Source organism: Cyprinus carpio, chromosome A9, assembly GCF_018340385.1.
Source record: "Cyprinus carpio isolate SPL01 chromosome A9, ASM1834038v1, whole genome shotgun sequence".
Taxonomy (NCBI): Eukaryota; Metazoa; Chordata; class Actinopteri; order Cypriniformes; family Cyprinidae; genus Cyprinus; species Cyprinus carpio.
Genome location: NC_056580.1, coordinates 21508916 through 21524452, shown reverse-complemented (window position 1 = coordinate 21524452; position 15537 = coordinate 21508916). Strand labels below are relative to the sequence as shown.

Genomic DNA, 15537 nt, shown 5'->3' with positions numbered 1-15537 from the left:
ATATATATATATAATACATATATATATATATATATATAGATATATATATATAGTGTATATTTATTATGTAAAAATAAATAAGATTAGGGCTGTCAAATGATTAATCACGATTAATCACATCCAAAATAAAAGTTTTGTTTACGTAATATATGTGTGTATACTGTGTATATTTATTATGTATATATAAATACACACACATGCCATGACTGTATATCTTTAAGAAGAATATGTTATGTTTATATATTAAATATATTTATATATAATATAAAATATAAGAATATAAATATATAAATGTATATACATGTAAATATTTTCTAAAATATATAATTAATATGTGTGTGTATTTATATATACATAATAAATATACCCTGTACACTGTTGAATCATACAATATTATGTAAACAAAACTTTTATTTTGGATGTGATTAATCGTGATTAATCATTTGACAGCCCTAATATATATATATATATATAGAATAAATAATTACATTTATGTTTTTTGTATTAATCTAAATTAATTTCTTCAGTACAGAAATAAAAATAATAGATTAATTATTATTATTATTATTATTATAATGCCACAATCAAAATTGTCAAAATGTTATGTCAAAACAAAGAAATTGTGGAGTGATATGAGACATGAAATGTTCATAGCTGTATATAGCAGCTTAAAAATACAGTTTAGTGGCCATTATATGTAAATATATATGCCAGCTGAATGTAGTGACAGCAGAATGAATGAACAGAATAAAGTATTTTAGAGAGCCATGTAATAGTGTTTGTTAATTTTATTAACAAACATTAACACTGCAACATATACAAAATATAACACTAAAGCTTTTAGTACTAAAGCCATGGTAGATTATAAACAATACCATGCTATGGTTCTTAAAAAAATCCATTCACACAGACAGATGTCCACACAGACACTTACGTTGGGACTGAGAGACCACTTTAGCTCTGCTTCGACCACGGCTGTCTGTAACAGTGCTGTTGGCGCTGACCGCACTCCCTGAGCTCTGCCTTCTCGTCCGCACGCGACCTGTATGCAAAAAATAAAAAATAAAAAAACAGAGCGTGAGATGAGGAGACAAAATGCCTGAGATGAAGGGAGTGATTTAGAGTGACTGACACAAAAATAGACAGACTGAGGTTTTAATAACAAGGGATGAGGACAAACAAAGAGATTTCCCTGATGAAAACAATCAAAATATATTGACTGAAAGGAATTACATGACATGCTCTACTGAGAAGACTGGTGTTCAAATAAACAACACAGAATTTTATTAGCTCTTGAGAAAACATATTTATCAAATCATACACTACTATTCAAAAGTTTGGGGGTCAATAAAATTTTCTTTTTGGAAAATGTATACTTTTGTTCATCATGGATGCATTAAATTGACCAAAAGTGACAGCAAGGACATTTAAAACATTGCAAAAGGTTTCAATTTCAAATAAATGCTGTTGTTTTGTAATTTTTATTCATCAAACTCCTAAAAAAAAAGTATCATGGCTTCCACAAAAAATATTAAGCAGCACAACTGTTTTAAACATTGATAAAAAATAAGAAATGTTTCTTGAGAACCAGATGAACATATTAGATTTATTTCTGAGGGATCAGGTGACACTGAAGACTAGAGTACTGGCTGCAAGGAAAACAGTTATTTTAAAATGCAAGAATATTTCACAATCTTTCTATTGTATTTTTTTTTTACTGTATTTTTTAAATAAATGAAGCATAAGAGAAATCTTGCAAAAAGATTAAATATTATATATATCTTACCAGCCCCAAACTTTTGAACAGTAGTGTAGCTACTGAGATCTTATAAAACAATAAATTGATTTTTTTGACACACATTTCCTGTATGAAATGATTTTGTATGCTCTATGCTAATCTCAGAAGAAAGCATAAACTAAACCAATACCAAACCTGTATACATGGTTTCCACAATTTTGACCAATTAGTTTTAATGACTGTTTACCAGTGACACAACAGATAATAGGAATTACAAGTGACCAGTTTCATCTCCCTGAACTACTGTTGTTATTTATTGTCAAGAGGAAGGGGGATATATCATGCAAACAGGCCATGCAGACCACCAGCATAGTCAGATATCGCCAGGGGTACAGTTGATAATCGACAAATGGGACAAAATCACTGCTTGAATCTCTCCGACAGCACAGAGCATGGACATTCATACTCTCTCTCACACACACACACACACACACACACACACACACACACACACACTTATATACATACATCTTACCATCTATTTTACCAGGTGCACCGTCTTTGGGGCAAAAACACAAAAATAAAAGCAAGGGAGTGCAGGGTGGAGGAGAGGAGAGGCATAAGAGGCAGAGGTTAGAGTCAGTTAAGCCCATGGAAGCGTGGAAGACAGGGATCTGCTCAGAAACAGGCCGTGCATAGAAGCACATGGGAGCTAGTGAGTGTGACTGTGGGTAAGGAAATAAAATTTCTTTGATCATGGGTAAAAAAAAAAAAGGGTACAGAGAAAATATTATACAGACAAAAGTAACAAGCAAGTTAGTGGTCAAACGTTAAGTGGTGAGATGTACTGAACATTTCTCAAAAGGACCAATGCATTTAAAATTTATACTGAGAAAACCAAAAGATAACTGACCCTCTGTATACTGAAAAATTTATACTGACAATGAACACAGGGCCTGGACAATATAACGAATGATATGATCATGCGCATCTCGTCAGTAAAGCCGGTTCCATGATTAGCGGTAAATCCCCATCACCTGCTTTCAAATGGAGCAGTTAATACACAAAGTAGTTTCAATGAGAAGCTACGTAACAGTGATTTTGAAGACACTTTGATAATGAACTCGAAATAGGTAGCTTGTCAGTAAACTACGGCTCAGTGTTTAACTGCAGCTCCATTTTGAAAGCAAAATGGGGAACATGGGAACAACAAGAGCGCATGGTCATATCGTTCGATATATTGTCCAGCCCTAGTGGTAACAGTGTTTTACACCGTAGAGCAAAAGGTAAAAAAAAAAAAAAATAATTAATACTACTATTCCGGAAAGTAATATCTAAGCTACTCGAAACTAATAGAAACACACAATCATACTATTCCGGAAAGTAATATCTAAGCTACTCGAAACGCATAGTCTTATCCAATCAGAATTTAAAGTCATAACCTGTTTTATAAAAATATTTTTCTCACTTTTAAAATAACTAGTCTAAACTTTCATTAAAAAAAAAAAAACCCTTACGGGATGATAAATCTGTGGCACACACTCCTCGTTTGTTCCTCATCACAGAGCAGCTTAATAGCATCTATGGTGCCCATCAGTTTTATTAATGAGCCGCTGCAGCCATAAAAGCCACTGATTTTTATGGCTATTTTATTAAAATTCCTAATTAAGGATGAAAGAGGAGAAAAGATGGATAGAGTGTGATGGGGTCTCACCCAGGGAGGCGTAGGAGCCTGGAGGCAGAGCTGCAGCAGAGCTGAAGGGAGATGGGGAGGTTGCAGTGGACATGCGAGACTTGGCACTGGAGGCGGCATTCACGTCTATGTCGCTGCGGGATCGCTGGAGGGCACCAGGGGTTGAGGACACCCTAGAGCTGATCACTTTACCTGAGAAAACACAGACAAGAGTTACAGACATGGCAAAATGGCATGTTTGTATACATGTAAAAAAGTGTTGCTTTACTTCTTGTAACAGGGCCTCCAATGACAGTCTTCACTGACAGCGGACGACTGCAAGAACGTAGAAAAAAGATTTTAGCAACAGCAGCACAATTAGAATAGAGTGAACAAAATGGCAATTCAATTAATCAGTAATTTTTATATAGGAAGCAAATGTTTATATTGTGTGATTAGTGTTTGCTGCTTTTGATAGCAGATTGTGATCATTAGAGCTGTCACTCATTACACTGATGCTAACGCAAGATGATCTGACAGAAACAACAAGGAGACAAGGTAACAGATGCTGCAGTCTAATATTGAAGATGAGATTACCGCTTCATGCTCAACATGCTAGGAAGCACAATCAACAATCTGTGCACATGGCCCATCAGCCAGCTGGCAATTATTTCAACAGCTTCAACAGGGACCGCCATAACTCACAGTTTTTGATAGCATGGGATAGCAAACACCACAGAGCCAGCAGTATTATCTAAAATCACTGAACTATATCGTTATACATTACAAACATTCAAAAGTTTGGGGTCTGTAAGACCAGAAGAGTCAGAAAGACTCTTCTGTTGACCAAGGCTAAAGTTATTTAATCTAAAAGACAGTTATATTTTCAAATACCATTAAAATGTAAAAAAAAAAAAAAAAAAAAAGTTTTTTTATTTTCATATATTTTATGATGTACTTTATTCTTGTGATGGCAAAGCCGAATTTTCAGCAGCCATTACTCCATTCCTCAGTGTTACATGGTCCTTCAGAAATCATTCTAATATGGTGATTTGATGAGCAAGAAACATTTATTACCCTCAATTTTGAAAACAAAATTTTTGTGGAAAATGTGATAGATTTTTTTCAGGATTTTTTGATGAATAGAATGTTCAAAAGAACTGCGTTTATTTAAAATACAAAACTTTTGTAACATTATAAATGTCTTCACTGTCACTTTTGAATAAAATAAATGATTTCTTTCCCCCAAAAAAATAAAATAAAAATCATAACCCAAAATATTGAAGAGTAGCGTAAACTATATACAGTATAGCTATATGTGAAAATATGTGAAAAACAGCAATGCAGATATACAATGTTTGCTTTTGTATTAACTCTCTGTAAAGATGTACCAGTTCATGTATGGTGGTAGTGAAATGCGTGCATGTCTCACTTGAGGCTCTCCTGTGAGCTTGAGGAGGAGCGGTCGGACTGCGGTAGGGACACTACACTGTCAGAACTCTTGAGGTGAGATTGGAGGGCCTTCTGATAGGACGACTCCAATGCGAGAAACAGGTGCTCTGCCTCTCGACTGTAATGGCCATGGAATCCCCAGTAACACCTACAAAACAATTAGACAACTTCTTAAAAAAAAAAACACAGAAATTATGAAGACTAATACAAACGTTAAATGCATTTTCAAAACAAATAATACATAAATGAACATTTCAAAGCACTGGTTATGCAACATCTAACCAAACAAAACAAAGGCAAACAGACTTACTTTCTGGCCACAGATCTGGCCTCTGAGTCGGCGTCATGGATCCCCTTCTTGATGGTTTCAGTTAACACGGCCACATGCCTGGGGTAGTAGGGAAACATGATGAATACTGTTTCTTACAGTCTGCAGAACCAACAGTGAATTCACTCTGTCTCCTTTGAAACTTTCTGGACCAGACACCAGACCTTTTTCCCAGTTCTCCAAAGGCGGCACAGTGGGAAAGAGAGGATAAGGGGAGTCCAGACCTCCTTATAAAAGAGCTCTTGGCTATATTGCCATGGAAACGGATGGGACGCATGGTTGCCACACATCCCTGGCTCATCAATCCAACCCACGAAAAGAATCATCAGTTGCCCGTTCAGCCGAGCTTTGATAAGTAACACGTTTTCACCAGTTAAATGTCACAAAAACAGGAAAGGGAGGGTGTGACAGTTTGTCCGCAGAAGGAATAAACACAAACTCATGCACATACTAAATTCTATGAGATACATTCTGAGCAAAAAGCACTTCACAAAAACTAATAACTTACTCAATAAAACATCAATCATTTTCCACTCACCTCTCTAGAGTGTGTGTCTGCCATTCTTGCAATAACAGGTCTAAAAACTCATAACACCGTCTGATGGGGTGAAAGTGAAAAAGTATTTGCATTAGAAGACAATGCTTTTCTAATTTATGCTCTGCAAAAAGTAAATAAATAAATACTTGCAAACAGTTTTCTCAGGAAGCTATAATTTACCTTCGAACAGCCACAGATTTAGAAGTGCAATTGCTGGTGATGATCGGGATAAGACGTGGGAAGTGTGTTTGCTGAGAAAGAAATGTTTTTTTTTTTAAACAAATCTTGGTGCTAGAATATTAAACAAAGAAATAAAATATAGAATACAATTTATAAATATATGTTCAAAAGTTTGCGGTTGGTAAGTTTTGAAAGAAGTCTCTTATTCTCACCAAAGCTGCATTTATTTGATCCAAAATACAGTAAAAACAGTATTATTGTGAAGTATATTTATCATTATAAAAAACATTTTCTATTTGAATATATTTTAAAATGTAATTTATTTCTGTGATAGCAAAGCAGATTTTTCTCCAGTCTTCAGTGCAACATGATCATTCAGAAATCATTCTAATATCCTGATTTGGTGTTACAAGTAACATCTCTTCATATTATTATTATTATTATTATTATTATTATTATCAATGTTTTGTGTAAACCAAGACTTAAGGCTTTACCCTTTAAGGCTTTACTAATGTAGATTCTGTTCCAAAATGTTCCTAATTTTTGGCCAAATACTAAGAAAGCTTTCAATGAACTATTTATGTATATATTTCAATGAACAATTTTTTTTTTCTGGGCAACATGCCAATATCAAAACTGAGTTACTTCATATAAGGAGCACTATGTGTGAAGTTACTGCCAATATAAAGCAACCCCAATTCAGTCATTAATGAGGTTCCAAATAAAGCAGGTGCTACCTTAGAAGGTAACTGCCTGTGTAGACAGTAGACAGTGAGGCAGTTTTTGGAGTTATTGTGGCACTCTTTTTTTTTTATTTATGTATTTATTGATTTATTTCTTTATTGTGGCTACTTAATGCACAGAAAAAAGTAAAATGTAAAGAACTTTTTAAATTTTCCTTTCATCAGAACTTACTCGCAAGATGAGTCGGATGGCTGCCACTCCGGATGTGGCAATAATTTTGGCGCTGTTGGGCACCAAGTTGAGCAATGTAGGCATGATGCTTTCAGCCCCGTGATCAAATTTATTCCCCAGCAGTGAAGACAGATGCCTGAAAGACAGCAAAACCCACCAATCAACAAAACATGAATATAAGTATATGTTAACTTTGGGTCTAGATGGAAATGAATCAAATTTGTGTGACATTAAGGCATGGGACTTGTTTAGATATCCATCAAGTGGCTGCACTTTAGCAGAAGAGCTGTCCTATATGCTCCAGTCAGCTCGGTTCCACTTCATTAGAAACACATTAAGACCCAGAATAATTAAAGAGCCATGCTCAATCATGGAGACCCGCACAACAGCTTCATTTACAGCACTTTTTAAAGCTGTATCCCAATGATATTTGAGATCAAACATGAAGCGGAATATGATGAAATACCTATAAGACTGGATTTGTGAAAAATTGGCCTGCTGTTGAAGTGTGTCTTTGATCAATGAACATCTAAAGGTAGCATCCCACTAGCCAAGTTGATCTTGGTAGTCAATGTCACACTTTTAACATTATATTAAATAAACATCCAAATAGAGACTGGAAGAAAAGTGGTAGGAAAGAATGGCTTCATACCCTAATGTGATACAGGCTTCTCGAACCACTTGGGACCGGAGATCTTTAGCGGATAACTTGAAGGCACCTTCTAAAAGCCGGAGATGTTGAAGGAAACCCTCGTGTTCAGTCGCACCAGCCAGAAGCAGCGACCGCACTTTCTTCAGCTAAATACATGATATAAAAGTTCCTTTAGTGCCTCGCTGAAGACACAATCTTCCAGTTGGAGTGAGCATAATGTCGATAAAAGTATCAGTGAAACTGATCAGGAATAACTTACAGCAGTGACACGGTGTTCCCAGTCTTGCTTGTCATCTGAAAGAATTTCACGGATCTTATTCAAGGAGTCCTCCAACTCCTTACTGGAATATATCTGAAAACAAACAGCATACTTATTTCTTGCATCGTGTGTTTAAATGCAAGGAGTCCATGATAAATAGCATGATCGTTTCAATTAAAGATGCATTACCTGCACTGCAGGTACATCTTCAAAAGCCTTGATAAAATCCTCTTCATCCACAGCTCCTGCACTGACACTGTCCTTCCCTGAGGAATCACAAAATGTCAAAAAAGATTTACAAGTCAGTGCCAATACCGGTGAAATTTGACAGTTCACAATTTTGATACTAAAGTTGTTTTCAACAAATTTATCATCAAGTTTAAGACCATTTAATTTAAATAATCATATATTAATATTAGCACTTACTACTATAAATATAAACCAAGCAAACCAAATAATGGCATGTAGTCTTAAGTAAATATTGCTTGAAGCTTTTTATGCAATTGTGTATAAAAATAAGATTTATTGGAAATATTATTACAATTTAAAATCACTATTTCATATATTTCCAAATGTATTTTATTCTTGTGATGGCAAAGCTGAATTTTCAGCAGCCATTACTTCAGTCTTAATTGTCACATGATCAATCAGAAATAATTTTAATTTGTCCAGCCAACACAATCCTCATTTATCTCCACTCATTTCTCAATGTCTCTTCTGCTTTTTTAAAAGCTACACGCTTTTCAATAAATAATCTCTCTGTGAACAATTGCATTTCTCCTTGTTCAACTTGTTTATGTGCAGTGTTTATGAATGTCTATAGTGTGGTCTCAGTGGTATCCTGGGGCTGATCTGTAGCTGCTGTGGTCTTACCTGGAGCCCTGGATCCAGAGGCAGAACTGGGTCGTCTCATTGAACCCATGCTGCCCCCTCTCCTGCTGTTGGACAAGCCCTTAGAAGAGGAAGAGGAGGAGGACCTGCCCCCATCCACAGATTCCTCGTCATCAAAGTTCTTATCTGTAGGGGACACAAGCGACACTGATCAATGATTCAAATATTTTCTCTGCACTGTCAGTCTTGGGGGTTGTCTGAATAACTAGTTTGACTTAAGAAATCACTGTATCCCTGATCGGACGTTTCTTAGGACATGTTTAGATGGTATCGCAAATGTATCAGATGGTAACACAATTGTGAAGCTGATTTATCTTATCTGGAAGAGCACACAAGGAACACGTTAAGAAATACTCATGGAAAGGCTCACATTTACTTTTCCCAATATCTCCCTGGGTCAACCCAATATCCATCACCAATTACCACTAATTTGTCACATTGATGATAATACCCTCATGCCACCCTGCATGTTTTGATTATAATAATTCCCCATTCCATACCAAAAATGTGGAATGACGACCAAGGCTTTTCTTCATACTACAAATCCAAACCAAAGACTTTTTTGGTGTTCAAACATGGCAGAAACCATTCTGGAGTGATGGCCAAAGCAAGCTATTGTTGGAAAATTCATAGATTAATCTACTGTAAGGGACTCTGGAAGTAAGCCAAAGTCAAAAATGAGTGGACAATCACACATTCCAGCAGTCTGAGAGGAAGGGGGTGGCATACCAATCTTTCTGAACAGGAAGGAGCTACAGGATGAATCTACTCTGCTGCCTGATTCTTGCAGAGCACTAGTGCTGCCCTTCTAATTTTTTTATAATTAAATGTCATACAGATAATTGTGAATAATCATATAACAAGCTTATACACAATTTATTTTAATTATATTTTTGGCCATTTCATGCCTTTATACTGGATAGGACAGTATAGAGACCAGACAGGAAAGTACAGGGTGGAGAAAGGGAAAAGAAATCGGCAAAGGACCTCAAGTCAGGAATGGAACTCAGTTCACCAGAGGTGTGGCTGCACCATATGTTGACGTCCATAAGGCTATCGACTCTGACAGCTTATACACGATTAACAAGTCATTTATTTACACTGAACTAGGATTTTTTTCCCCCTAAATTAAATATATATATATATATAGAAAGAAAAATAAATACATTTCTAGTGTTCCCTTCACTAGCAATATGTGATTGGAAGTTCATGTGTACAATGATTAAATCAAAAAAACCACGATGACATAATAATCCTGACAAGCCTGCAGAGCACACCACAAAACAACCAATCAAAGCAAACCAAGGCATTCAGAGCAATGGAAGAAATATTTCATTGATATTTTCATTTCAAGCAGACTCTAGTCTCTAGACTTTAATAAACACACACAACAGAAAGACAAAATATGCAAAACATCACCTACAGTGCTAACAAATGTGTTGCACTGTGACTCTTTATGGAGAGAGAAAAGGGAAAAAAAAAGAGTGATAGAAAGCTGCCAGTTTACAATGGATAAATCTGGATTATTTTTGTCAAAAAGCCATTTATAGTAATGCGCTTATAATGGAAGCCAATAACAGCCAATGGGCCATTTTTTTTAAAAAGCAAAAATGTGGAGCTTATATTTTTGTTAAAGCACTAATATATGTTGAAGGTATGTAACAATTCAAAATCATTGTCTGTGGTTATGGGCAGCACAACATGCAAAAACAGCGTAGAATATTCCTTTAAGGACATGTATTCAAAACAACAGACATCACACAGTCCTGAGCATTAACTGAGACAAATGCTTCACATAAAAGATGTTCCCATATTAGATAATTAAAGGTTAAGGCAAGCAATTTCAAAAAAATATTTGCAAGATGCCAGCTCAGGTCCCATTTAAACGAAAATAAATAAGCATGTTGGAGGCCATTTCCTAGCATTTAGCTGAGATATGTCATTCAGAGAGAGCCAATGTAGGTGGAGGAATGCAAACACAGTCCGCTGGAATGTCTGCTGAGAGGTATGCTGACTGTTGAAAAAAACAGCCCAATATCATTGGTGGGTGGTAGGGACAACAGAACATGTGTATGTGTGTGAAACATCCATAGGCAGCAGCAATATGCCCACAAAAGACATCTTTCATAACACAGCATGTGGGCAGATAGCTATTGACAGTCAAAAAATGGCACAAAGGCATCATTCACGATCCTCTGATTTCAAACTATCAGTTTTAGCTGGAGTTCAAGCAGCGAGTTCAATGTTTCATTTCAGTTAGTGATAACAATGTTCTTTGATTTGAGATCCGGAAGAAGCAGGTCGCCACTGGCTCAATAACATGCTCCATAACTTGCTTAACTGGCCTAGAAAATCAAATGGTTCATCATAAAAGTGCTGTGCAAATCAATCTAACAGCGAGCTCTTATTCAATTGAATAGGAACATCTCCCTTGGAGCAGAAATGGCTAATCTGAATTGGACATTTTTTTCTGTTTTATACCGCCTGAAGATCAAAGTGGCAACCTGTCAAAAGAAATATAAAAAGGCCTAGCCGTATCTTATCAGCATTGGTTCTAACAGCACTGCCCTAACACAAACCTGCTGAAGTTTAAAAAAGGCATTAAATGGAAATTCGCCTTACTTTCTTCACCCAAAGATCTTATTGTGAAAGATTCATCCATGCATGTGTTGCAAAAAATAAAAAATAAAAAATGTAAAAAAAATAAATAAATAAAAGAGAGAGATTGTAATATTTAATTAAAATGTCATAACTTGAAGTTCCAGACTTCTCTCTGATGATGTTTGCAATCATTTAGTCTGCTTGGCATTCTGCTAAACTTCCAGGATAAATTCAAGTATGTCATACGGTTTTTATAATAACATGAGGGTGAGCAAACAACAGAATTTTATTTTTTGGGTGGACTTGTAACTATCCATAGTCTTCATTTACTAAAACAGCACTATTTGTTGGTAACACCATACATCTGTACAATGTACATAGTTCTTGATTCTTAGATGAAACCAATACAGCAAATCAGCCTCTTTCAATAATAATTCTTCACAGAGCTAAAACTGACCTAACAGATTTATTCAGCAGGGAAGCGTGGAGATGGTGTTATTTATTTACTCCTGGTGCTCTCAGAAGTGAGTAATGTCCTTTCAAGAGGACAAACCTCTGGAACGGGCCTAAATCTCCTTGCCACTCAAGTTTTGAGTTTGAGAGATGTGTTATTTCAGCCGGGAAGGGGAAGGAGGATATAATCTTTTCTGCATGACCTGCCAACTTTGAACGAAGTGCTTCCCCAGCTCCTAACTCAGATTTTTCACATGCGACTGAAGACAAACTATGTTTTATTCCAGGAACACTGTTATTTGAATATCACAGGAACATGGGTTGCTTACAGACCTGTGATAACACCTGTCAAAAATCAGTGTTTACTTTCACAGCCACAGTACCTGCCAGTGTGTCAAGGGACAACTTTATTTTGCTGCTGATTGGACGGAGACGATTACACAGCATAAAATGTCGGAGTGACTTTGATGTCAACTTTCATGTCGACACAAAAAAGCACAGAACCCAAGCGAGATGTTTACATAACAGCGCTGTATGACATGAACACACACACACACACACACACACACACACACACACACACACACACACACACACAAACACCCCAATCCATTAATCTCACTCTCAAACTGTACTCCAATATAAAGTGTATAATGTATATAAAAAAAGATAAACTGGTAGTCGCAATCACGCATTCACCTCTACCTTTCTGATCACTTCCTGCAGTGCGTCCAGCAGCATTATTTTGACAGTATGTGCACAGTAACACATTTACTTTACTTTTAACATGAAATCAGTTTACTTTAATTCAGATTCCTGGGCTTATTCCAAAGACAAAAAAATGTCTTCATTAACAATGTAATAATGTCCTCTGCAATGGCTTTATTTTTTTGGCTAGTGTCACAAAGGCAGAGAAAAATAATGTTAAACACAACCAAATTGTTTTTTGAGCATTGTTTAATGTTAATGTTGTAGGTAAAAATGCAATGCTCATGGTGTGAGATGATTAAAAAAATAAACAAACAAATAAATAAACAAACAAATAAATAAGATAAATAAGATAAATAAGATAAAATATATATAAAAAATAAAAATAAATAAATATATATAATATATATATATATATATATATATATATATATATATATATATATATATATATATATATATATATATAGTGAGACACAATGCAGCATCCGTAGACATGCATCTGATGCATAGGCCAATATTTAAAAAAAAGCTCAAAAAGAATAGCAAAAAGTCAGTCACTCCTAAAATACTTGAGATGAGCAAAAGAGCAAATTCACATCCGTAATGCAGTTTTATTTATATAATACAATGCAACACATCCAAGGAGACAAATTAATAAAGTAAAACTGCAGAAACAGATCAAATTAAACCAATTTAAGAATGAGATGTCTTGAGTGTTCGATAAATGTCACAAGTCTAGTTTATTCCATGACAGTCTGAGAGATTAGATGTTTTATTTTCCAAAACGATAACATCTATAAATGGATACACTGCATTTCCATGTCAAAATGCTTTGAAATCCAGCTAAAGAGACCATAAAAACGGGCGAAGCAAAAACACGAATATTTAAATCTCAGAAGCGTTACCATCTGTAAACATGAAAACACAGATAAACATGCCGTCCCCGTGACAGAACAGCAGATTGGAGGTTTAAGGCTGCTAGTGCCCAGCACGTCTTTTATTCGTCCCTGACATTAAAGCCGCCATTCCATTCCAGTCCTTACCTTCTCCGGTTGTCATAGAGCAAGCGTCTCTTCAATTCACGCAGAGACTGCAAATACAACGAAGCTCTAGCTTTTTGTACAGTCTCTCTCTTGGGTCTCCGCCTCTCCCTCCCTTTCCCTTCCTGCTGCTGTGGTCTTGTGACTTCACCAAAGACAAAAGCCACCCAACTCTTTTAAATAAAGGATTTAAAAAACATTTCCTTGTAAAGAATGAATGTAATGTACAAACAGTGGATCTGGGGCTGTTTGCTTGTCCTTTACTTTGCTACCCCTTAATCTATTTTGGGTTTATGTTCACATCACTTGAATCATCTTTCTAATACCAACTAAAATCCTGACAGGAAAGAGACTCCGGATACTCTGGACCTCACACAAACAGATTTACACAATATATTAGCAGTGCAACTGAAAGACATTCCCTATTCTAAAATACTATTAATATTTGTGAATATTAACTGAAGGTGAACTATCCTTTTAGGTCAGCTTTCAGTTCTGTCGGACAAACGCATTAAGACAGTTTTCAGTCACTATAATCTGTCGCACGGACATTAGGGTTGTGACAGTGAGGACATTTTCCCACCCGTTAATCGACATGTGACAATACCGGTAATACCGGTATCACCGTGGGGGCAGGGGCGTTCCCTCTTTTTCTCACTTTCCTTCGCTTTTAAATAGCTTGTATAAGCGGCGTGCACATATTACTTTAATTTTCGAATTAACGGCAAAAGTCAACAGGTTTTTCAAAATCCAGGCGCTTTTGCATTCCGTTTCAAAACTAAATCATCGGCCATTGTCTTGCCTGTCTTATCTCACACTTCTTGTCAGTCAGCTCGACTCACTCTCCTCACTGGACAAATAAAATCTGATCTGTGATGTGACTGTCGTTCGGCACACTGCATTGAACAGCCGCATTCAGTTTTTAATTGTAGTGTCTATTCTTTTACTGAACTAAATGATTTTCATTACTACAAAAAAATCTAAATGACGGTGGGGGTGGGTGCCACGATGGGCAAGTGACGCAACCGGTGTTGCGGCTGAACATCGGTATCACCGTCAACACCATCTATTGCGGCAAGCCTAACGGACATGTGTTAAGTCACAGGACACAGGACAGTCACAGGTCTCCTGGTTTTCATCCAAAATATCTTAAATTATTTTACTAAAACAAACAAATCTCTCACTTTTTTCCAACAACGATGTTGAAGTTTAAAAATGAAAAAAACTTCGTTCCTGTGGCTCAGTGGTAGAGCACTGTGTTAGCAGCGCAAAAGATTGTGGGTTCAATTCCCAGAGAACACACATACTGGTAAAAAAAATAAAAATAAAGTATAGCTCGATTGCACTGTAAGTTTTATCCAAAGCGTCTGCTAAATGCGTAAATGTAAATGTAAAATTTTCATTTTGGGGTGGAGTATCCCTTTAAGGCTTCTCATCACAGCGTATCTAAATCAGAGTCGCTCAAAAGCACACTCTTACCATGGGTTATCATTTGTAAAACTCTCACAGTTCCAATACGGCAGCAACAAGGTTCATGACAAATTACTTTTTATGGAGCAGCATGATCACATCAAAGCATTTCAATTTCAAAATCAGAATGATATTATTCTATTAAATAAACCAAAAAGATGACAAAGTAAGTCCCTTTGAATCTAAAGTCAGACAAACACACAAAGTGATTTTCTCAAAGCACTGCAGCATACAACATGAAGAGTAAGCCATTGCTCGCTCGCTCTCCCTCTCTGTCAGGTGTAATTTTAAAGCTGACCCCCACCCTAAAAATGATGATAGATTCATGTTTTACCTCAATGTATTAACTCTGCCTGATTTCACTGACAGTTCAACCAGATTTACAAAGAAATTCGAAGAGACGATCACCCAAATAAACAGACATTTCATTATTAGTAAAATGAAACAATCTTTATACCACAGATGCTGTTTTCAACCACCCACTGAAACGCAAAATATGCCCAAATCCTCTAATATAATCTGCACAGGGCCGCAGGGGAGGTCAGGAGGAGGAGGTGGAGGAGTGGGGGACTCAGACCTCCCTAATTCTGTATTTCAAACAAACATGCTTCACAGACTCTAACACTTATAGACCTGC

At 36.2% G+C, this 15537-nt stretch overlaps 1 protein-coding gene across 25 annotated transcripts in view; it reads right to left on the bottom strand.

Annotated features, from left to right (window-relative positions):
* Positions 1–15537, bottom strand: part of LOC109064880 (CLIP-associating protein 1) — a 59501-nt gene that overhangs the window by 17236 nt on the left and 26728 nt on the right. For 18 of the 25 annotated variants that reach the window (XM_042764095.1, XM_042764102.1, XM_042764103.1 and 15 more), the window contains exons 9-21: positions 8608–8751; positions 7924–8000; positions 7735–7827; positions 7476–7621; positions 6824–6959; positions 5909–5979; positions 5729–5788; positions 5173–5250; positions 4843–5010; positions 3700–3746; positions 3453–3623; positions 2274–2297; positions 935–1042 (exon numbers count right to left, since the gene is read on the bottom strand). In XM_042764095.1, coding sequence (XP_042620029.1) covers positions 935–1042; positions 2274–2297; positions 3453–3623; positions 3700–3746; positions 4843–5010; positions 5173–5250; positions 5729–5788; positions 5909–5979; positions 6824–6959; positions 7476–7621; positions 7735–7827; positions 7924–8000; positions 8608–8751 — 1323 coding nt within the window. Of the gene's footprint in view, positions 1–934; positions 1043–2273; positions 2298–3452; positions 3624–3699; positions 3747–4842; positions 5011–5172; positions 5251–5728; positions 5789–5908; positions 5980–6823; positions 6960–7475; positions 7622–7734; positions 7828–7923; positions 8001–8607; positions 8752–13433; positions 13583–15537 lie in introns of those variants that run through there. The other 7 variants (XM_042764097.1, XM_042764111.1, XM_042764100.1 and 4 more) reach the window with 2 other exon arrangements.